This window comes from Haliotis cracherodii, unplaced genomic scaffold (assembly GCF_022045235.1).
Source record: "Haliotis cracherodii isolate W230 unplaced genomic scaffold, xgHalCrac1.p SCAF_4, whole genome shotgun sequence".
Taxonomy (NCBI): Eukaryota; Metazoa; Mollusca; class Gastropoda; order Lepetellida; family Haliotidae; genus Haliotis; species Haliotis cracherodii.
In genome coordinates, this window is record NW_027266297.1 from 23,779,362 (window position 1) to 23,803,964 (window position 24,603).

Genomic DNA, 24,603 nt, shown 5'->3' on the forward strand with positions numbered 1-24,603 from the left:
ATAAATTTAAAAGACAAATAATTCTATTTATTTTTTAGTTTGTCTGGGCTTTTAAATTCAACAATGCATTGCCATCTATTAACTTTAATGGTTGGTTTGGCTTTTGGGGGTCCTAAAAGAGAACATTGTTTAGGAAGTACTCTCCCCCCTTTGAAATGATTTGATTAAAAATTTGATCTTTGGAACTGCAACCACCTAACATATCATCCAAAAATTATTTTTTCAGGAACGGTAATGGTGATTCGAACAAGCAAATAATCAATCGGTTGTGATCTTTGTCCAACTTGATCACATGTCACAGTTTATGTTATGAACCCTCATCCCTGGAGAGGGGGGCAGTCGGGTAGCCTCGTGGTTAAAGCGTTTGCTCGTCACGCCGAAGACCCAGGTTCGATTCCTGACATGGGTACATGAAGCCCATTTCTGGTGTCCCCCGCCATGATATTGCTGGAATATTGCTTAAGGCGGCGTAAAATCAAACTCACTCACACTCACTCATCCCTGGAGATTGGGATTGCTTGTATGCATTTAGTTGTCATTTCATACTTGAGCCTCACACACTTGGCAGTAGAATGGCAGATTTCATAGTTGCATAGTAAACAACAGTGTAGAAAATCTGAAGATGCCATGCAGCTAGACTAACATCTAGTCTCTGAATTGAACATATTGTACAGAATAAAAACAGTTGTGAAATTATCTTTAAAAAAATGAATAAAAAGGAGCCCAGAGACTCTCTTCATTGACCTGATACTGCAGAAATCTAGACTTGCCAAACATTATAGACTTGCATTGGCTGTATTTGATATATTTGTATCAGCGTCTGTAAGACAAACTACCATGCACCCTGTATACTGAGTTTGAATCCTGTATATGCCCTGATTATGATCCTTGGGTCGATAGTTTGTGGAGATTCTGGGATAGTAAAGTTCCCAAGCACTCTATTGCTCATCACAACAGGCGACAAGATTGGTTCAGTATATTTTATGACAGAAAAATTACTAACATGTTATCCTGAGGTTCTTCAGTTAATTACACAAAATTTCAAACAGAAATTTAAGATCATTCTGAATCCAGCTTAGATGGTGTCCAACACCTTAGAATATATAAGAAGCATTCAAAGACTTCACTGGTCTTCATGTTTTTTAACATTTATCTTCTGGAGTATGTATAATGTTAAAGGTTTTGAAAGCAAGAAGATGAAAGAAAAATATGATATGATTTATGGATGTAAGTTCCCATAAATCCCACGTAATGACTGGAGTGTTGTTTTTGAAATGATAAGTGGTTAAGTAGGTTAGCCTGGCACATGTACTGGAAGGTAAGAGTTGAAATTGGTTCCTGTTTAATTAAAAATATATAATTTGTTTAGTTTAGATCCCTGAGGAACTTAATTTATTATGAGTTAGAGTGGCCTGGAGATTATTTTGGAATGGTAAACACAAATCAATTACAGGCTTGGGGGAGGGTCTTGAAAAATGGAATCATTGCAGTTTTGTTTTCTTTGAAAGGGGGAAAGAATAGAGGATTGTTAAAAAATGGATAGGCTCCAAGGGGTTAACAGTGCTTTTATTTATTATATTTTAATACTTACCTGAAATGATAACTGAATATGTTTCCTTGGAAATGTTGCCTCCTATTTTCTCAGATAAAATGAAATTTATACCATGTTTTTTTATGAAAACCTCAAAGGGCCATAATCATCTACAATATAGAAGCTGCATACACATATCTGGATTTTTTTATGATCTCTTTCAAGAAAAAATTTTTTTTTGGTTTAAAATATACAAATTGTTGACAAGTTTTTCACATTTGACCGAAACATCTCACAAACAAAAAGTCATATTATTGTGGCTAATTTGTTTCATTCAATAACCATTTTTTGCAGACATATGAATTTGTACTCAGTTTCCACCATGTATTTTTCAAAACACATTCTATCTGGAAATGTTATCTCAGTATGTTTTTAAGAACTACATGGCTAGATCAACAGTGATCAGCCCAAGTATCTCCAGTATGACATTGACGCATACCAGGTGAGCTACAAGGCTCTGTTCGTCTCTGCATTCATAGTTTAATCTTGTTCATGTCCAAACCTTGCTTTAATCACAATCACAGAACAAAAACTCCTTGGCATTTATTAATTACACATCATTAAACCCCTGCTTTCTTCTGTGTCAGAGTTTAATTGCTACATTCACTTCCACAATATCTTTATTGTCTCCTAACACCTTAACACAATATTGAGTTTGCATTTCCTAGTACATTTTTTAAACAGTGTATAATGTGTGTTTAATTATTGCTATTTATTCCCTAACATGATAACTTATTGTCACCTTTTACACTCCTAAGGCCCAGGAGGGTTGTAGGTCTTGCTCCTCCTAACCCCAATTTTCTAGGAGGATGATCTATCCCTTAATAGCCTGTAATGTTTGTCTGTGTGTCTCGGTGACTCACAGAGGTTCCTTTGATGCCAGGGATCACATACCCACATCTTGCTCGGGGAGGAGGTGGGGGAGAGAAAGAATGGCGAGGGGCGGGGCAGTGTGAGAAGGGAGAGGAAGGGGGTGTTTTGTCAGACACTGAGATGAAAACAATGTCATGATGCCTTGAAGTATCCAGCCTGCAATGCTTAGTCAGACGTATTGTCAGTGTTGTGCTGAATGGTTGGACAGAGTTTATCTAGTTCAGTATTTGATGTAGTTTGTGGACGTGGGCAGTGGCTGTTTATGAGTTTTTTTGTGGGAGGAAGGCTTGAAGAGTATTTAGATTTAAGGATATCACGATAGAGCCACACTCAACAATATTCCAGCTGTATGATGGCGGTCTGTAAATAATCAAGTCTGTACCAGACAATCCAGTGATTGACATCATGAGTGTCGATCCACGCAATTAGGATACGATGACATGCATCAATCAAGTCAGCGAGCCTGACCACCCAATCCCGTTAGTTGCCTCTTACAACATAGTTGCTTTATACGTCCAGCATGGATTGCTGAAGACCTATCCTCCGGATCTACACAGGTCAGAGCCGAGATGTGAAATCACTAGTAATATATTGCCTACATATTTTACATTCCATTTACCCTAGAAAGATCCAATTGTGCTGAATTAAATTTTATCCTTATTTTTATACATTAAAACACGATATACATCTAAGACCCGTACACTGTGATCTCTGCCCCAAACTGATATGCCATGATATTTCTGAAATACTGTTCAAAGCAGCCTTAAACAATACACTCACTCACTCACTCACTCACTCACTCTCACAAGATTCTGGTCTACTATTCGCCCTATAGTCTGGAACGTAATTTAAGGTACCAATGTTTACTACAATATCTGAAAAACTATTGGACCTACTCCAGTCAAAGTTGGTATGAGATTATTAAACAGTCATACATAACTGGATAAACTCGAAAGGGTGCACGGGACTCACGCACGTTGAGACGCCCAACGCTAACACCGTAATCGATTCGTGCGCGCGTGATTCCCGCGCACCCTTTCGAGTTGAGTTGATTGGTTCAACTGTGCCATATGGCCCTGTGACGCAGGGGTAGCATGATGCAGATGTCTGTTTCAATGAATGCTCTTTCCACCCGTGATGAACAGGTCTGGTTCTTGATGAAATATAGTGATAGCTAAATAGACAGATTTTTTATTCATGCACTGATTGTCTTTAGAATATCCAGTTATGTATGACTGTTTAATAATCTCATACCAACTTTGACTGGAGTAGGTCCAATAGTTTTTCAGATATTGTAGTAAACGTCGGTACATGTACCTTAAATTACCTACCAGACTATACCTAACTGTGCTATGCGAGTATAGATAGTTGGTAAGGTGAGAAAGATGGACAGGACTCCGAAGCATCAGTGATGCAGACAACGTTATGTACAAATCCTGGTCACATTTCAATAGGATGCTAAACAGTCCCTCTGCAGTTCATTGTTGATGGTCGGGGGTGTTCGTGTGAGCTTATTTACTTAATCTTGTTGGATCTACTTGGAGTGGTTTTTGAGTGAGTCATGGATGTGCCTTGTGTACATGTCTATTTCAGAAAGCTGTCACTTATGTAGACATGTCAATGAACTTCTGTGAGGGACTGTTGAAATATTTTTATCACATCATTATCTAAACATTTTAGTGGACAACTTTTGAGTTAAAATCATAATGTTTGAGCAGGTTATGTTTTCATGGCTAGAATGCTATCAGCACATGCGGGTCTTGTAAGGTGTGACGCACTGTGCATAGTTGCTTCCCTTAGTTGAGGCAGGATCCTGTTGATGGATTCAAATTGTATTCCCCATGGTTATGCCCTTTGGTCTGCCAACATCATAGCTGGGCCCACCTGCACAAAGCTATCTTCGCACTAAGATTATGGTTACTTCCATGTTTTAACACAAGCTTACAATAGCTTTAGGGTGATGATCGCTTTGGGCAAGTAGGCCCTGTTCTTGTGGGTTTTATCCAACTGGTAAACATCTATGACCTGCCCCCCTTTGGTCTTCCCTCCAACAAGCTGACTTGTTGTAACTAAAATACTCTTCCAAGTAGTTTTAGGGGTTTGTGAGGTCTTAGCCTGGTGGTAAAAGCAATCGTTAATCACACCGGACACCTGGGTTAGCCAGCATGTGCGTGTCCCATAGCTGTGATATTAGTGGTTTTCAACTGTATTTACTGATGTTACTAGAACCACTAGCTCTCAACTCAAATGGGGTATGATTTTACACTGTAGCAGCATGTTTTCAGCAGAGAATTAGTCTTCCAAGGCAGCTCCCATGGTACTTATTTCAGAGGATGACCAGTCCTAAGTTATCCATGCTTGTAGGTGCTAACTCAAAATGGGATTGAATTGTTACAATTAGTAACATGATTTTGATTTTGTTTCGTTCGTATCCCAACAAACTGTATAGCTGTTCATGTTATTACCCATTGGTTCTTATGACCCAGGCTTTATAATTTTCGGTATATATGCTATTTCGTTGTGATATTGTGATACTGCAGCATGAATCAAGATTCACTGGCACTCCATCTTGAAGTTCCTTTAACCTCACAGGTCAAAGGTCATTTTGATATATTTTTTATGCATGTTAATTATGCTGGTACTTATAGTTGAGAATGTGAAAAAAACAATAGATATTTTAAGGAAGAAATTGAATAAATGCAAAATAGAATTTTGAAAGATATGTTCTGGATTTTTCTTCAAAACATTTCCAGCAAAATAAATATGGATTAAACATATTATAATTTTGTCAACATTTTCACACTTTTACACCCATAGTGTTTTAACAACAATCTCATATTTCACCCATTCTCCAACTGAACACTTTGCAAGCACCTGTTGTAGTACATTCCAGGCTTTGTCTTGTACAAACATTTACATATTTATCCAATCACTGAGCCTGATTCAGTGTATGGGGGTGGCATATTTATCCAATCAGAAAGCAGCTGACTGAAACACATGGGAACAATTTGTTTGTTATTGTCCCAAATCTGTGTTTTATTACTGAGTTAAGAATGATTCCATGAATCATGTGTCAGCCACAGTTTGGATATTTGAATTTAAATTTGATTTTTATTCAAAGACATGTGGTCAAATGCCTTCTTGCAGAAAACATGTTTATTGTTTGTAGAAGTAAGGAAAATGGGAGCAGGAGATATTTTACGTTTAGCTGTCAAAATCAGATATGGCGAATATTTTCCCCAATATTTTACAATGTTTTGACAAGTTGATTTGACATATCATATGAATTGCATAGGCACAAAAGATTCCTGACTGGGGGGGGGGGGGGGGGGCGGGAGGGGGGGGGGGGGGGGGGGGGGGGAGGGCAGTTTTTTTTTTTATAGAAAACATTTTTCCTTGTGAAAGTAAACTTGAATAACAAATGAATAATCTTATTTGCCCCCCCCCCCCCCCCCCCCTGTCCAAAAAAGTTAACTACGGCCTTGGTGTCAGTGGTTTTGATGCACTAATGTACTGAAAATAATTACTCTCTAATGCTTGTCTGATCCCCTCCACTCCCTTGTATGATTACTGACCAGGCCCAGAGTAGATATTCATACTCTTATTCTAACTTTCTTATCCTAAATTTCCTCAATTGTCCCACATTGTTCATAGCTGCTAGATTACTGATGGGGCCTCTAGCTATAGCCACTCACTCACTTAAGCAATATTCGTATTCCAGCAAGCAGAAGTTGAAATGAACTATTTCTTACAACTCGGGGGAATTGTTTTCACGACATCCAACTTGGTACCTCTATATGACAAGATATTGTTTGTGTCTGAGTCTCATATCAAGGATAGTGTATACTAATAGCATCTAGCTAGCATCTGTTAGCAGTGTTATTATTGACATCTTCCAAATGTTCTCCAAGGAGGAAGGATTCTTTAGACTGTGGCACAGGAAACAGATTGGTGTTGCCTGTGGTTTCATGTCAGTGTTTGACTGACTGACTCATGGAAAATATGTCAATACCTTTTATCACTTGCAGAAATCATGCATTGGTTTATAAGCATTTCTCTGATAGATCTATGAAATTTGAGACATTTCTTTCAGGTGCATTATAACAAATTCATCATCTCAGTATCCTATGAACGTGCTTAAATATTTCTATGAAGATATCTCCTTGAAGGTTAAACCTGTTACCATTACCCATGCTTATATTCCCATGAAAGTGTTAAACATATCTTCTCATGTATCAATTACTCTAGATTTTCATAAACAGCAAGGGCAGATAACTCCTAATACATTGTCATGGCATGGTTGGGAATATTCCTTGGAAACGTGACCTTTCTTGTAGATTTGTTGTTCGTGCTATCAGCCCTTGGTTTGTCTGTACCAAATCTAATGACAATAATTATCATGTATGAAATAAAAGTGTGTTCTTACAGATGAATTCAACATTGTGTCCTTAATATTTCAGACTTGTTCCCAGTGGTGTTTAACCTGGCCTCCAGAGCCCAAATCACAGCCAATGCAACGTGTGGAGAAACGTCAGAAGTGTTTTGTAAACTTGTGGAACATGTGCGAATATTCCCGGCTGAGAATCGGCACTGTGATATTTGTGATGCGAGGAGTTTGAATCCCGCCCAGCGCCATTCAATCAGAAATGCCATTGACGGGAGCAACCAATGGTGGCAGAGTCCAACGCTGACCAATGGGTATAAATACAACTATGTGACGATCACCTTGGATCTAGGGCAGGTCAGTCAGATTTAGTTTTCTGATTAATAGCATTATTAGCATGCTTAAGTCAAAATATAAATTAAATTAAATTTGTGCAGCTCAGTATTTTAATATTTTATTTGGCATAAAAAATATTTGGTTGGTCAGCTCATTTTAGTCAGAAAATTATTTTTTTGACTCTGTTTGAATTGCAGAATGTTTTATATTTGGCTCATGATGTCAATCACTGGATTGTCTGGCCCAGACTCGATTATTTACTGACTGCCATCACATAGCTGGAATATTGCTGAGTCCGGCGTTAAACAACAAATAAACAAACAAACAAAGATCAATCCTTTGTTCTCCTTTTAAGGTCAGATATTATCCAATGCGTTTTTGTCAATTTTTATTTCAATAGTTGACGGATATATTTTGTTAGATTCTTATAGTTATATTTTCTGTTTACTAATCCATAAAAAATCCATAGAGCGTTCAGGCAAATAAAGTTAATTTGAAATGTTTCATCGTTTTTAATCACTGTGGCTTTAGGCTATGATCAGTTAAATCTGTACACAAATATCTTTTTAAAATGAATGCTATATGGCTTAAATAATTTTGATGCAACGTTAAATTGTAATTCACTCACTCACTTTTTAAAATGATGCATGATTTTTTTATAAAGTTTTAGATAAAATTATTCTTCAGTATGATATTGCTACATCATCATATTTTCACAATTAGTGGATATGTCGTTGTTTCATTTACTTTATGTACCCAAGTCTTCCCATAACCTGGCAGATGACAAAAGCATCTGAATTACATTGCAATGTGCTGATGATTTGTAGCCAGTATGTTATAACAGCTATTGCACACCTGTAGCTCCAGGATAAATTTTGGCTGAAACAGCCCTCCATACTTTACCAGCAGTCTGTATCTTAAATAGCCATGCCCCTATAGAGGTGGGTTATTAGGTGTATCAGGTGAACTTTAATTAGCCTTGCACACTATGGACATGGAAAGCAACCAGTGCATTGCAGCTAGCGTAACATCCCAGACGCATTCTACCAACACAAAAATTACATTGTTAACACTTTTTTTTCTGAGTTCTGAGATTGTTTACGTTCTGTGGTAATGTGATAAGCTTATGAATATCATAGCATTGTGCATTTTATTTTTAGTGACTTTAATTAGACTTGCATAGAATTGAAATTTGATTCGAATTTTCAAATTAGATACCTTTAGGTGAGTGTTTGATATTATAATGGTATTTGAAAGGTGTTGCTAGTGTGATTACACATATTTTATTGAAGTAATTCATTGCTGACTTACTTGTCATTTCCTCACTTAGTCATGTATATGTATGTTCAAGTCTATTAATTATTTTGGGGCGATGGGGTAGCCTAGTGGTTAAGGCATTCACTCATCATGCTGAAGGCCAGGATTTGATTCCCCACATGGGTACAATGTGTGAAGCCCATTTCTGGTGTCCCTTGCCATGATATTACTGGAATATTGCTAAAAGCAGTGTAAAAAAAAAACTCACTCACTCTATCACATATTTCAATAAACTCATATGTGTTTTTTTCCATTTAATAACAACAACAAAATTTAATTATGTCTAATTCAATGATTTGAGTGTTTCTAAAATTTTGTTATACATTGTACCATATCGACAAGGTGGGTTCATTTGATAGGATCTTCATGTTTATCTGTTTACTGATAACTGTGAGTAGCACCCAGTGCAGGTAACAGTGGTGTTAATGTGGTGATTGACAGCTCCTTACACACCTCTGTGGACAACTGACGTGGGGCAGGCATCTACGAGGGATAGCGCTATTGACAAGATTGCCAGTTTCATTGCTACAAACTAGGTTGTCAGTTTCTTTACTGTTGATAATATTGTCAATTTCTAACCAGGGATCAACTTGTCAGTTCGTAGAGATACTACAGGACAAAGTTATCAGTTCTGAAATCAGTTCTTGGTCGGATATAGACGCCTGCTATGAGCAATTAGATGAAGTACTTCACGGGAACCATAGAACTTGTGTTTATAATTAAATCAGACGGCACAGGATTGGCTAGAGAAACATATTGCTTTTGAGAGCAGTAGTTAATAACAACTGATGGGATATGTTGCGTATTGCCTTTCATCATGTCTGTCAAGCATTGAGTGGATGAATTAAATGATCATACTTCTTAACTGAAACATTTTTATCAAGAAATTGATTGCTTTTATTGGACAAACTTGTTTATGTAGGTGTTAATTGTGAATGAGTGAGTGAGTATGGTTTTAAGCTGCTTTTAGCAATATTCCAGCAATATCACGGCGGGGTACACCAGAAATGGGCTTCACACATTGTACCCATGTCGGGAATCGAACCCGGGTCTTCGGCATAACGAGCTAACGCTTTAACCTTTAATCACTAGGCTACCCAACTGCCCCAGGTGTTAATTGTTATTATTCTAGCAGTAAGTTAATAACGGCTGTATCATGTTGTCAGGTATCAGGTTGATAAACTAAATATTCATGCTACTCAACTAATGTTTTTTGTTGGCATGGTATTAATTATTTTTGGGGATAAACACAAATGTGTGTACGGTGAACTAAGTTTAAAACGAACACGCTTATAACGAACTAACCAATATAACAAACTTATTTTTTAGTCCTGTCCATTTGTTGTATTTTTGCTGTATATATGCTTATAACGAACTACTGTAATTACGAACTAAGTTAAGTGGTTCCTTTCAGTTCGGAATAACTGTAGTTTACTGTAGATGTTAATTGCAATTAATTGTAATTACGACTGATTGATGTTGTGGTCATGGATCAGTGAACAGGTCAGAGCCGCTTCAGGACAGGGAAAGGTAGGATATATGTACAACACATATCAGGCCGACCTGAGACATTTCGTATCCATGGAAACAGACTGGTCACAACAATGACAACTTTGAACTGAGAGCATGTGAAAGAAACTCATATCTTTAGACACTGCTCAGAATTATGCAAGTTTGATGCGACATACCGATAAACGAAGCTCCATTTAGAGATGTCTCTCCATCTTGGTGCGGATTCCCATCAACGGTGCCAAGGAGTCACCAGTACACCACACATCATGAGGGATTGGGTGACCGAGTTGTCTAAGGTGCTGCAGTTCGCTGTGCAGAGTTATGTCCCTTGAGCATGCCAGAAATTTGTCACCATGAATTCGAATCCTGTTCCGCCCTGATTATGTTTCTAGGCTTCAGCACCATACACATGCATTGGGTTTTACCAAAGTGCTAATCGTCTAAGACCTGCATCACTTCAGGCTTTCCTCCCAGATCAAGCTGAGATGTTGTGATATAACTGGAATACTGTTCAAGTAGCGTTAAACCTAACCTTGTTTACTCACCCACTGATGATACCACTGTTTTATAACAATAAGCTGGTATTACACAGTGTTTTAGTACCAATGCACATGCTTATGTACTGCTGGGACTAGTTTCATTAACAAATATCGAAAACTTTCAACATTGCTGGAGTTATTCAATGACATTGTAGAGATGATAGATCTCTGAGATCGCTGAAAAGAGCTTATGCACACTCGATGACCCCAGCAACTTCACAGACATTTTTTCTAGGGTGTTTTTTCAACACATACATTAGCACAAATTACTCCATTGGGTAATGTGACATGTTTGTAAACTTTGTGGTGTTGAATTCTAAGGATAGGCCGTTGTATGGTATGAAATTAATGTGTGTCGGCTTTAAATGTTTGAAGTTGTATTATTCTGTTTAACTCAATTGGATTATGCTGTGGAACATTTAGATGTTTACAGGCATATTTACACACGACAGTTAAATATTGTATTCATACATATTATCCCATATTTGGTTATCACGTGACCTCACGGGAAAAGTGTTTTTTTTAAACTAAAGATTATTTAAAAACAAGACAGATAATATAATCATAAATCCTAAACTACCGTTGATAGCAATAGTTATTTGAATACTTTTTCATCTGTACTTAATTATTGACCATAAAAAAATTTGATATCGATCGTCACAGAAAGCAAAATGGCGGTCAATCAAGATTCAATATACGGCTAGCTACTGAAAACAATAAAATCTGCAAATCCTCATTGTATGTCAACCAAGTGAAAGTCGTTAGCCACGACTTACAAAATGATCATTCAGACTTTGAGGGTTTGGCAGATCCGCTCGACTGATCTGCATCGGTCGACTGGCTGTCGTCAGGCTTTCGCTTCTTGTCTGAGGTTACGTATCGTAGCATTGTGAGGATAATGAGGTACATCGATGATGCAAGGTATTTATGTACAGTTGTAAACACATTTTACTCAAATTAACAAGATGTTCTCAGTAATAAATCCTCGATTAATCAGTGTCAACTCAGTTTATTGCCTATTACAGTGATTGACCGATTGGACTATCATTCTAGGTACGATGTATTTACAGCAATCAAAACAAACAAAGCTTGTCAGTGTAGATAATCTTCATTTTGTTACAACTGCAGACAGAAATTGCTTAGTCCTAAATGTTGATCATGTCCGGTCAAAATTTAAGAATGTCCGGACAATACTTTTTAAAATGTCCGGACAGAAAAATTTAAATGTCCGGTAAGCAATATTTTAAACCGGACATTTGAGATTCCCAATCGGACATGTCCGGCGCATATGACGGTTTCCGGACCCCTGCATTTGACCTAGTTCATGACATGATTCCATAGTTCCATCAAATGAGTTTTGAAAAGTTATTAACGGCAAGTAGTTAATAAAATACTTAACTCGCTCCCGTGTAATACCAGTTTTATGAAACTAGTGAATAGTTCTGGTATTCTCTCTATTCTCTATTCTCTATTCGGGGCAGTTGGGTAGCCTAGTGGTTAAAGCGTTCGCTCGTCACACCGAAAACCCGGGTTCGATTCCTGACATGGGTACAATGTGTGAAGCCCATTTCTGGTATCCCCCGCCGCGATATTGCTGGAATATTGCTAAAAGCGGCGTAAAACCATATTCACTTGATGTTACACGGGAGCTTGTTTATTATTATATTCATTACTATAGCTCTGTGGTTACACTACAAGTCCTTAATGTTCCCATTTCGTTCTGACGATGCACACATTCCTTTTGACTTGTATAGGTTTGAGTACAGATAAAGTTTCAGTCAACTTCAGTGTACGTATGATCTGATCAATTGATACTTATATCTTAATAGTTTTTGCCAGGGCTGGGGTAAAACAATTCCCAATCAGACATTTTGTTCCCATCTCTTGTCCCAGGCCTAATTGTAGCTCATGCTCTCAACCTCTGGTTGGCCTACCCTAGGCCTAATTATTTACAAACTGATGCCTGTCTGTCTGTTTGTTGTTTAACGCCGCACTCAGCAATATTCCAGCTATATGACAGCAGTCTGTAGATATTGGAGTTTGGACCAGACAATAAAGTAATTGACATTATGAGCATCGATCCACGCAATTGGGATAAGATGACATGTATCAACCAAGTCACCAAGCCTGACCACACGATCCATTCCCATTAGTTGCCTCTTACGATAAGCATTGGTTGCTGAAGACATATTCTAACCCGGATTTTCACGTGTTTCAGACTGTTGCAATATAGCTGAAATATTGCTGTCATAACTACTGCATAAAATAATACTCACTCAGCAACCATAGCATTTGTTTGTTTGTGGTTTAACGCAACACTCAGCATTATTCCAGTTATATGACAGCGTTCTGTACATAATCAAGTCTAGACCAGAGAATCCAGTGATTGACATCACAAGCATTGATCAACACAATTGGGATACGATGACATGCATCAACCAAGTCACCGAGCCTGACCACCCGATCCCGTTAGTCGCCTCTTGCAACAAGCATGGGTTGCTAAAGACCCTTTTCTATTCTGTATCTTCACAGCAACCAAAGCAACCATTCAACAAGCAGCCATATAGCTCATCTGGGCTCAACATTGGACAATATATAAAGCCAATGTTTAACATCTCCTGTCCTGAATGAATGATGACACATACAATTCCTCACATGTTGTCCTGCTCTTGTTGCCTTTGATAAGGCAGCTGGGTGTACAAGACACATACAATACATTACTGTCGCGTCTACAAATTACCCACTGTAGCAAATCTGTAGAGCAAATGAGCATTGTCTATATGTACCATGTATGACGTCATCAGAGAAGCCAGGGGATGATGGATGATGGATGATGGGAATCAAGGTGTACTGGACATTCTCTGCCTGAGGACATGCAAGCATATTCTGCTTCATAAACAATTATCATTGACAGAACACTGTTTACGTATTGTAGGTTTATTGAAACTCGTTTGGAGCATTTTGCACTAATGATGGAACAATGTGTTTATAAGTTTCCAGCTTTTTAAACAGCTCATTCTTCTGACTTGGAAGATATTTGCGATTTTTCTGTCTGAAAACAGGCTATAAAAATTTAACTGAGACAAATAAGAGGATCTGTTTCATGCTGCAGAGCTTGCTCCTTCATAAACAGTTAAAGTAAGAACGTAATTCCTGGCAGACTGCTGTCAGCCCCCATTTGTCATGAATGTAGATCAGGCCTGGTTCCAGAAACATTTGATCATGGGCTTGAATTCCAGATTCATCCTGATTGTGTTTCTTTCTTTGTCAGCACCATACTTATGCTCATTGGTTTCACCAAAGTGGTCAACATCTAAGACCTGCACCACTCTGGGCTTTCTTGAAGCTAACGCACCATGATTTTACTGAAATACTGTTTGAAGAGGCTTGAAACACAATCACTCACTCACACTCATCCTTCAGCTCTGACTTGCAGTAGCCATGGTACCAAGATGGTTCTGTGGAACTTCAGGTAGGCTACACCATTACCATCACCATGGTAGGCGAAGTGTTGCCCATTAACCTACAACAAAACTGTACAGTTATTGATCTTGTGATAGGACATTGAATGAAAGTCATCATTGAGAGGTGATGTGGTAGCCTATTTGTAAAAGCCTTTGCTCATCACACCAAACACCCAGGTTTGTTTCCCCGCATGGGTGCAATGTGTGGGGCCCATTTTGGAATATTTATTACTTAACAGTCATTGAATGTGAGTTGACGAGACAGGCCAAGGCATAGACTGCTGTAAGTCAATAGTAGTCAGGTGGAAGGTTATCAACATACTGGGGAGGTTGGGTAGCCTTGTGGTTGATGTGTTCACCCCTTGTGCCGAAGACCCGTGTTCGATTCCCCACGTGGGTACAATGTGTGAAGCGGGGCGGTCGGATAGCCTAGTGGTTAAAGCGTTCGCTCGTCACGCCGAAGACCTGGGTTCGATTCAATGTGTGAAGCCCATTTCTGGTGGCCCCCGCCGTGATATTGCTGGAATATTGCTAAAAGCGGCGTAAAACCATACTCACTCACTCAATGTGTGAAGCCCATTTCTGGTTTCCCCTGCCATGATATTGCTGGAATATTGCTAAAGCTGCATAAAACCATAGTCACTCACTCCTTGTCAAATTACTGCATGTTGTACACCATGTTGAAGAGTTTGAATTTCATAAGAGTAATATACCAATAAATTCAAGTATTGTTTCTGCTGCTGATAGTTTCCAAAGTCAGAGAGCTGCACTGGTTTCCTCTTAGCCATTAAAATCAATTTTCCCAGTTCATCTTTACAAGAGTATAACTGAACTTCCTCAAACCACAGCAAAGCTTTTGACACAAAAGGCAGAACATGTCTGCAATGCAAGTTTTATCAGGGCAATCTTCCTCTCTGACACACTCAACAAGCGGACTTTATAATAATATTATCATCGACCCTTAACGGTATCCACCTTTCACCATCGCCATTCAGTTCTAACCACATCTGCCATGCACTCAAGTCCTTTAAATGGATATAGAACTGTGATATGTGGGTCAAGCTGAACACTGGTAGGTACACAGTTATAGCTGTGTACCTGTACAAGTGTTTAGGCTGTACAGAAATGTGTGTATTCATTCATTATATGCTTGTTTGAACGGAAAAATCTGAAAAACGTTTTTACACATTTACTATTGACAGACTACTGACATATTTATCAGGACATCTGCACCAGGTTTTGAGTTTGTTGACTTGGAATAACTTTCCTTTATGAATGCCCATTTGGGAAATGATATTGGAATTCATACAACTGTCTGCATTTTGTCTATGTGAATAGATTAAATATTGCTTAGTTGGGGGAAAAGGTATTAACTGAGACCTAATGACTTCTCAGGGCGAGCGAATGAGTGCAGTAATATCGTAAGGGGGATACCACCTATTGGGATTCCGGGTTTTGTACTAGGTGCCCAGTAACCGATGCTGGTCGTAAGAGGTGACTTTATGGATTGGATGGGCAGGGTCAGTGACTTTGGTTAATTGTGTGCATCTTAACCCAAGAGCATGGATCCTTGCTCATAATATCGATCATTGGATTGTCTGGTCTCCAGATTCAATTTTAACGGTTTTGTATCAAATAGCTTGAATATTGCTGAGTGTGATGTTAAACAGGAAATGAGAATCGGCTTCATATCTTGCAGCCTAATGAGGAGTTGAACCTGTTCATCATGATTGGCAAACACTACAACCACTGGGCCCCACTGAGTATTCTAGGTGTATGTAGGAGTGATAGGGGCTCTGTTGTATATCTGGGATATAGAAATGGATATTTATCTGCCCAGAAACCCAATAATATTTCAATAGACCAATAACGATAAACACTTCTTCAATGGAGACTGTGACAAGTCTAAGGTTGTTAGGACGCGGCAGATATTCCCCAACTTGCTTGTAGGCTGACATATTCATCAGGACAAACACACTGTCCTAGTCTGTCATACAGACCCTGAAAGAAATAGATCCAAAACTGCACTTGAACGTCTATAATAGTAAGTCTAGATTGCTGCAGTATCTGAAAATGAAGAGCGCCTCTGGACTCCTTTTTGTTATATTTTATTAACATAATTTGACAACTGTTTTTTTTAAAGATATGTCCCTGAACAATATTATTAGCCCTTACGCCCACCCCTTACTCTAATGTTAAATCTCTACTTGAAGCAAGTCTAGACTTTCCTCTGAATCTCCCATCTCACTGGGCTTCTTTTCAATTTAAATGGAGATGTTTGTTTCCATCAAAATTTTGTACACAGCAGACTTCCCTACCATGCCTTTAGGCTATGAATGATTCATTTATTCAAGCGCTTGCATTAAACAGGTAGAGGTATAAATATTTTGAATTAGCCATCTCAAGCACAGCAGCAGCTTCACCACAGATGACTTCAGTTCTTAGATAATGTGCGTCAGTACAAGCCAGCCAGGTCCTATAGGTGTTTGGTCTGTTAGACTCTTTAGTGAAACATATTAGTCAACAAAAGACTATTAATCCAGAAATTCACACTGTAGTGCGTTTGTTTAACACCTTGGTGATAATCACGGTGTATTGTGTGAGATATCGCAGAAAGATAATTCTGAAAGAAACCCATCACAGAGTTGGAAATGGTCCCATGCTGTGTTCCAGAGGTTTAATAGACCGCTCTCCATTCCAGTGAGCACTAGCCCTCTGTGTACAGCAATCAATGGCATGTGGGTTGAAAAGGGAGGCCTAACCCTAGACTTTTATATAAGGTTTCTGGATCATTCCCCTACTATGACCACAAGTCAACAGAACACTTCAGTGTTATCCCTGAATGCCACATCAACTACATCATAAGAGCAGCTTTACTACTCCAGAAAACCCATATCAGCCAAAATTATGTTCAAGCTTTTGTTCAAGCCCAGAATCTAACTAACTGATCCTAGATTCAAGCCCACTGTCCCACACCAATCCCTTGCATCATTCTTCATATCATTCCTTCAGACACCCCCTCCCCTGCCAAGGTTGGAATAGGTTCCCAGCATGCTACTGCCCGTGGTAAGAGTCAGGGTGGTCAGACTGGGCGACTTGGTTGATTGTAGGTCATCCTACCCAGAAGATGTAGGACATGATGCCAACCAATGGTTTGTCTGTACAAGACTTGGTTTACAGGGCACCCTAACATTGCTGGAATATTGCTCCCTGATACAAACAAACAAACAAAAGCCTTCAAACACAGAGCAATGGAGGGCCAAAGAGTAGCCCAGCGGTCTATGCACTGACCCATGATGAACAAGGCTTTGTTGAATCTGTTATCATGGTTTTGATCAACATCGTTACAAGTGTAAAGCCCTCCCATTCACCTTCAACTCCATAGTACAAACTGAAAGTTGATAGGAACTTGGCTTGTGTCAGTTCGCAAGTTCCTGCCAGGATATTAAAACAACGCTTTAAACACTGCTGGCTCAAGTTCTATTAATATGTACCAATAAATTAATGCCCTCACACAATTGAACAATGTCTTGATCTTCAAACAAAGCACTAATTGTAGCATCAAGACCAGATCTGACAGTAGTTATCTGTCTGTGAAGCCTAATAATCTTTTTTTGAGATCATTTTCAACCTCAATCTTAACCTCAATCTCAGCCTCAATCTTAACCTCAACTTGACCTTCAACATCAACTTCAAATTCAGTCTTAACCTCAACTTCAATCTCAATTTTAACCCCAATCTTAACTTCAACTTCAATCTTAACCCCAATGTCAGTCTTAACCTCAATCTCTATCTCAACTTCAACCTCAATCTCAGCCTCAATCTTTACCTCAACTTCAACTTCAATCTCAGTTTCAAATTCAGTCTTAACCTCAATATTAACCTCCATCTCAGCTTCAACTTCAATCTTAACCGGTCAACTTCAATCTCAATCTTAACCTCAATCTCAACTTTTAACCTCTATGTTAGTCTTAACCTCAATCTTATTCTCAACTGCAACTTCTACTCCAACTTCAATCTTAACCGTCACTTCAACTTCAACCTCAACCTCAATCTCAATCTCAATCTCAACATCAACTTCAACTTAAATCTCACTTCAACCTCAACTCAAATTTCAATCTGTCTCAACTTCAGTCTTAACCTCAACTTCAACTTCAATCTTGACCTCAATCTCAACATCAACTTCAACCTCAGCCACATCCTCAACTTTTATAGCCCCAATACAAATCTCAGTGACATCCAGTTCCAAGTCCTTGCCTACTACAGTCCATTTCTCCTATTGACACCGGATGCTGTAATTCCATGTAAACATGGGTAAGATGTGGGTATATGGACATGGGTGTACAGTTCCACATCTGTCAATGCCTCAATCATGTCATCCATTGCCAGAAATCAAACATTGTGTGTGCACATGTAACTTCTGAGATTACAGCTAATGTTTTCCCCGAGTTGTCAATTGCCTCTATCACAAGCAAGGTGTGTGGCACACAAGCCTCATGGGGATTACAGGGGTCGGAGGTCACCACGGAGACAGTCACATTACACAGAGAGGCTCTGTACAGAATGGAAAACGGATTGTGCATATCACATTTATAATCTTTGAAATATTGTATCCGTTGCTTTTCAATTGACTCTTTGTCTGATTCAGTCGTTTCAAATTTTTTTTTGAATGAACAAATGAGTACCAGTATTTACCTGAATTTACATATCCATTTCATGCATGTTTCTTTAAAGTCGAAATATACCACTCAACATTTGATAGGGATGTGGACATTTCATACTGTGACATACTTTTTGAACTGTGTATTTATGTTTATCCAGGCAGGGTCTTAATGTGACTGCTCAGATATGTTGTCATACGAAGAGTAGTCGATTTTGCCATGGAACTGAAGCATGTGCAGTTTTATTTCAAGTTGATTACTCCCTATCCCTATCAACAGTTGAGTGGTATATATGGGGTAAAAGCTGAAAATGCATGTGAAATCTTGTGAAATAGGGTTGGTTGTGTACTGGTGACCTAGTGATTAAAGTGTTTACTCCTCATGTCAAAGAAGGTGGTCGGGTAGCCTAGTGGTTAAAGCATCTGTTCATCATCCTGAAGGTCTGGGTTCGATTCCCCACATGGGTACAATGTGTGAAGCCCTGGTATTTCTGATGTCCCCTGCTTTCATATTGCTTGAATATTGCTAAATATGTACAGGTACAGGACTTGGTCATAGTCCTGTAAAAGCCCCTGCTCCATGTGTGTGGTGTTCTGGAACTGAGCATCTACCCCTGTAACGACCCCTACTCCATGTGTGTGGTGTTCTGGGACGGAGCATCTACCCCTGTAACGACCCCTACTCCATGTGTGTGGTGTTCTGGAACCGAGCACCTACCCCTGTAACAGCCCCTACGTACTCCATGTGTGTGGTGTTCTGGAACCGAGCATCTACCCCTGTAACAACCCCTACTCCATGTGTGTGGTGTTCTGGAACCGAGCATCTACCCCTGTAACAGCCCCTGCTCCATGTGTGTGGTGTTCTGGGACCGAGCATCTACCCCTGTAACAGCCCCTGCTCCATGTGTGTGGTGTTCTGGGACGGAGCATCTACCCCTGTAATGACCCCTACTCCATGTGTGTGGTGTTCTGGAACTGAGCATCTACCCCTGTAACAGCCCCTGCTCCATGTGTGTGGTGTTCTGGAACCAAGCATCTACCCCTGTAACAGCCCCTGCTCCATGTGTGTGGTGTTCTGGAACCAAGCATCTACCCCTGTAACAGCCCCTGCTCCATGTGTGTGGTGTTCTGGAACTGAGCATCTACCCCTGTAACAGCCCCTGCTCCATGTGTGTGGTGTTCTGGAACTGAGCATCTACCCCTGTAACAGCCCCTGCTCCATGTGTGTGGTGTTCTGGAACTGAGCATCTACCCCTGTAACAGCCCCTACTCCATGTGTGTGGTGTTCTGGAACCGAGCATCTACCCCTGTGACAGCCCCTACTCCATGTGTTTGGTATTCTGGGACTGAGCATCTACCCCTGTAAAGACCCCTGCTCGATGTCTGTGGTGTTTTGGAACTGAGCATCTACCCCTGTTAAACAGCCCCTACTCCATCTGTGTGGTGTTCTGGAACCGAGCATCTACCCCTGTAACGACCCCTGCTCCATGTGTGTGGTGTTCTGGAACCGAGCATCTACCCCTGTAACAGCCCCTGCTCCATGTGTTTGGTGTTCTGGGACTGAGTATCTACCCCTGTAACGACCCCTGCTCCATGTGTGTGGTGTTCTGGGACCGAGTATCAACCCCTGACACAGCCTCTGTAATGGGACTGAGCCAACCAAATCATGGATCATGTGCCTCACCATTGTCCACTGTCACATAACATCCAATGTGCAAATTAAACGTGTCGCCAGCAGATACACTTGACAAACACCCCATAGGGTAACCAGTGGGGTACCTTTAATACCTGACACATATTTCAGTGGGGGTCTATACGAGGGGTCTAAGAATTGATTACAGTGGGGGCCTATACAAAGATTGATAGCATTATCACAAAATCTCAAACGTAAATGTAGTTTTCGTTTATATAATATCCATTAATTATTCAAAGTGTTTTGGTGATATGATTTTGAGTAAGATGCAATCATGTTTTACTTCATTTCTTACATGTGCTATGGTATATTTTGATATTGTGTTGTAGAAGGGTTGTGTACAGGAGACGGGAAGGTCACATATTGTAACCACACAATACCCTTTTAGATGGGCTCATCCAACAAAATATGGACTCATGAAGGATAGGTCTTCAGCAACCCACGCTTGCCCTATTAGGCGACTATCCTTGTCGTAAGAGGCGACTGACGGGATCGGTGATCAGGCTCTCTGACTTGATTGATGCATGTCATCGTATCCCATTTGCATGGATCGATGCTCATGATGTCAATCACTGGATTGTCTGTTACTGACTCGATTATTTACAGACTGCCGAACGACAAACAAACAAACAACAAGACATGGCTACTTAGGAGGGCTATTGTGCCTAAGAATTCTAACAGGATGTAAACTAAGATATTAATTTCTCCCAGTCTTATAAAACCCCACCAACTCATACTTGCATCCTAATGTCAAGCAAATGCCAATCTTCTACCAGAAGTGTTCTTTTTAAAAGTCCACAATTCCTATTAAAGGAGCAGTTAGATAGCTAAGTATAGTCTGGAAGGTAATTTAAGGTGCCAACGTTTACTGCAATATCTGAAAAACTATCGGACCTACTCCAGTCAAAGTTGGTATGAGATTATTAAACAGTCATACATAACGTGGATATTGCATTTAAAGACAATCGGTGCATGAATAAAAAATCTGTCTATTTAGCTATCACTATATTTCAATGACAACCAGACCTGTTCTTCACGGGTGGAACGAGCATTCATTGAAACAGCCATCTGCATAATGCTACCCACAAGGCCATATGACACAGTTGAACCAATCAACTCAACTCGAAAGGCTGCACGGGAATCACGCACGTTGAGACGCCCAACGCTAACACCGTATTCGTGCGTGCGTGATTCCGTGCACCCTTTCGAGTTGAGTTGATGGGTTCAACTGTGTCATATGGCATCACTTTGGGTATCCTCTCATAGTGATATAACTGGAATAGTGGTCTAAGTGGCATTAAAATCACTCACTCGTCTTCCTGGTTAAAGCTACCAGTGACTACAGAAACCGTGTCAATGATTGTAGTGAACATGGAGAAACAGCTACATGGTCATTTTGGATTGAATTTGTCCTAATTTTGAAATGTGGAAAAGGTCTGTGATCTTTGTTTAGGTTTCATTCCTCTGCAAACTGCAGGGTGGCCCAAGTTGTCAAAACTCTCGAAGGACTTGGGGAAATGATGGTATGTGCACCTATTCTGATAACATTCATTACATGGGGTCAACAATGGACTCAGCCTGTACCACTTGACACTTCAAACATTGAGAAAAAAGTATCAAATATGAAGATTGAGGAGTGATGTCACTGTCGACCTTCTTGCATGAAGTGACCCCAACACCTGCACAGCTGCATTGTGTGTGTGGCTTTTGTTTTGTTATGTAATCTTTTAGATAATACACATATTTGCTCTGGAGTGATTCACTTGAAGCGGAACTATCGGTTACAACATTGTTTCCCTGCTGTCACAGCGTGGGAGGCAGTGTTTTGGCTGCACATGACTCACAGATGATCTACCCGGGATTAGCTATGATATAGTTAGGCCATTAATATGGATTTTATCCTTTGGGGTGATTTTCTTTACAATTTGGCTTGCCAATTTTATCATTCAGATTCAGATATATTGTGGCAGTTAATTGATATATTTGATGTGTAGGTTTTGTACTACCAATCAGGAATGAATATTCACTTCTTTAAGAGGCCTTGTTCTCTTTTTAGGTGTTGCAGTGGCCAGACACTTTACTCTATACATGGTACTTTCTTAACGGAAATAGGGGGCACGGGTGGCCCAGTCGTCTAAGGCGCCGCGATTCGCTGTGCAGAGTTGCGTCCCTTGGGCATGCCAGAAATCTATGATTATGGGTTCGAATCCCGGTTCACCCCGATTATGTTTCTAGGTTTGTCAGCACCAAACCCGTGATCATTGGTTTCACCAAAGTGGTAAATGTCTGAGACCTGCATCACTTCGGGCTTTCCTCCCACATTAAGCTGACACGCCGTGATATAACTGGAATACTGTCAAAAGCGGAGTTAAACCCAACTCACTCACTTAACAGAAATAACATTATTTTCTAATAAGAAATTGTGTTGAAGGAAAAGAATAATTGAAATAAGATCATGTTTTTTTATTTTGTTTGTTATTATTAAGGTAATAAAGATCGATCAGTCACAAAATGACGTTGTGTCTGTATGTGCTATATCAGGTATTTCAATGTGGTTGAATAATTTGAGGCACTATTGCATCTTTCGACTATTTATGTATCGCGATTATTTAGTGTATAATATCTCCATTCTGTTATGATAAGTACCTTGGACCATCCGCCCATCCAGTTCAAATAACTCAACACTAAATGTAGCTTTCAAAATACAGTAAACTACGTTTATAAGGAACACGCTTATAACAAACTGACCGATATAATAAACTTATTTTTTAGTCTCAGCCATTTGTCTGGATCATTGTAATTAAAGATTTGCTTTAAGGATTTGAGGATTCCTAATACAACATTGCCATGTTTAATGTAGATCTGAGCCAATTTAAATCTCACTTAGGTTAACTTCGATTGGTTGCAGTAAAAAACATGACAATTATGATGATATAACGGGAAATATAATTCCTTAGATAAGCCAGAATGCCATCTACAGGTCTTAATGTAAGTATATTTGAAAACATGGGAGGTGATGGTTGCAGGTGAGGTGACCTGGTAACTAGAGGAGACTGTGTTACTGTGGTATTAAGAATTGCAGTGACAGCAGGGTAGCCTCATGATTAAAGCGTTCACTCTTCACACCGAAGACCTGGGGTAGATTCTTCACATGGGTAGAATTTTTTTAAGCTCATTTCTGGAGTCCCCCACCGTGATATTGCTGGAATAAAGCAAAATGAAACCCAACTCACTATATCAATTATAGATTTCAGTTGTTGAAAATAGCTTAATCATGTATGCCTTTCACAAAGTGTCCTACACTGGCTTTGTTCAAGGGGCAGGATACTGAATCCTATCTTAAAATTTCGAAGCTTGAAATGTGACAGTATTGACGTGAAACCTGTGATGTTAACCTGTGATGTTAACCTGTGACGTTAACCTGTGATGTTAACCTGTGATGTTAACCTGTGATGTGAAACCTGTGATGTTATTCATTCTTCGTGCATTCCCTTTATAAAAATCCATGGTAGATCAAGGCTCATGTTCAGTGTAAGGTGACATTGTAAGTTTTTCTAAGCTTTATCAAAATGTATGTCAAAATGAAGGTAATATATTATTATGTCATGTTTTATTGCCTCCTTGAGACAGCAGCTTCTCATATAGAAATCTAGCCTTTGATGTTGGTGTTTGCTGCATGCTGAATCGGCATACTTTGAGGAGTAATTTAATTAATCACTGCTGGGGGGGGGAATAATGGCCTGTTTATACATATATGGAGTAGATTATTAAATTGGATGTGTTTTATGCTTGCTCAGACCTGTCTGGTATCTCTTGCCTCTGTCAACCACCTCCATGGTCTAGTGGATAGAGCGACTGCTTAGGGAACAGAGGGCTGAGGGTTCCAGCCCTGGCCGTGTCATATTAAAAGACACTAAAAGATGGTACTTGTTGTTTCTCTGCCTGCTGCTTGGCATATTTATAGGGGATAAAACAAGGACTGGTCAGCCATGTAAACACTGGTATGTAAACCTGACATATTACTGACAGTGTGGAATAGCATTCACTTCACTTCCAGACGGAGTTACCCCATTGGGATTATAGATATATATAGTCTGGAAGGTAATTTAAGGTACCGACGTTTACTACAGTATCTGAAAAACTATCGGACCTACTCCAGTCAAAGATGGTTAGTAGATCATTAAACAGTCATACATAACTGGATATTACATTTAAAGACAATCGGTGCATGAAT

The 24,603-nt window shown here is 39.5% G+C and overlaps 1 protein-coding gene across 1 annotated transcript in view; it reads left to right on the forward strand.

The window, feature by feature from the left end:
* Positions 1 to 24,603, forward strand: part of LOC139479756 (laminin subunit alpha-2-like) — a 156,554-nt gene that overhangs the window by 54,424 nt on the left and 77,527 nt on the right. The window contains exon 2 of the mRNA XM_071262614.1: positions 6,925 to 7,205. Within this exon, the coding sequence (XP_071118715.1) occupies positions 6,925 to 7,205 (281 nt within the window). The remainder of the gene's footprint in view (positions 1 to 6,924; positions 7,206 to 24,603) is intronic.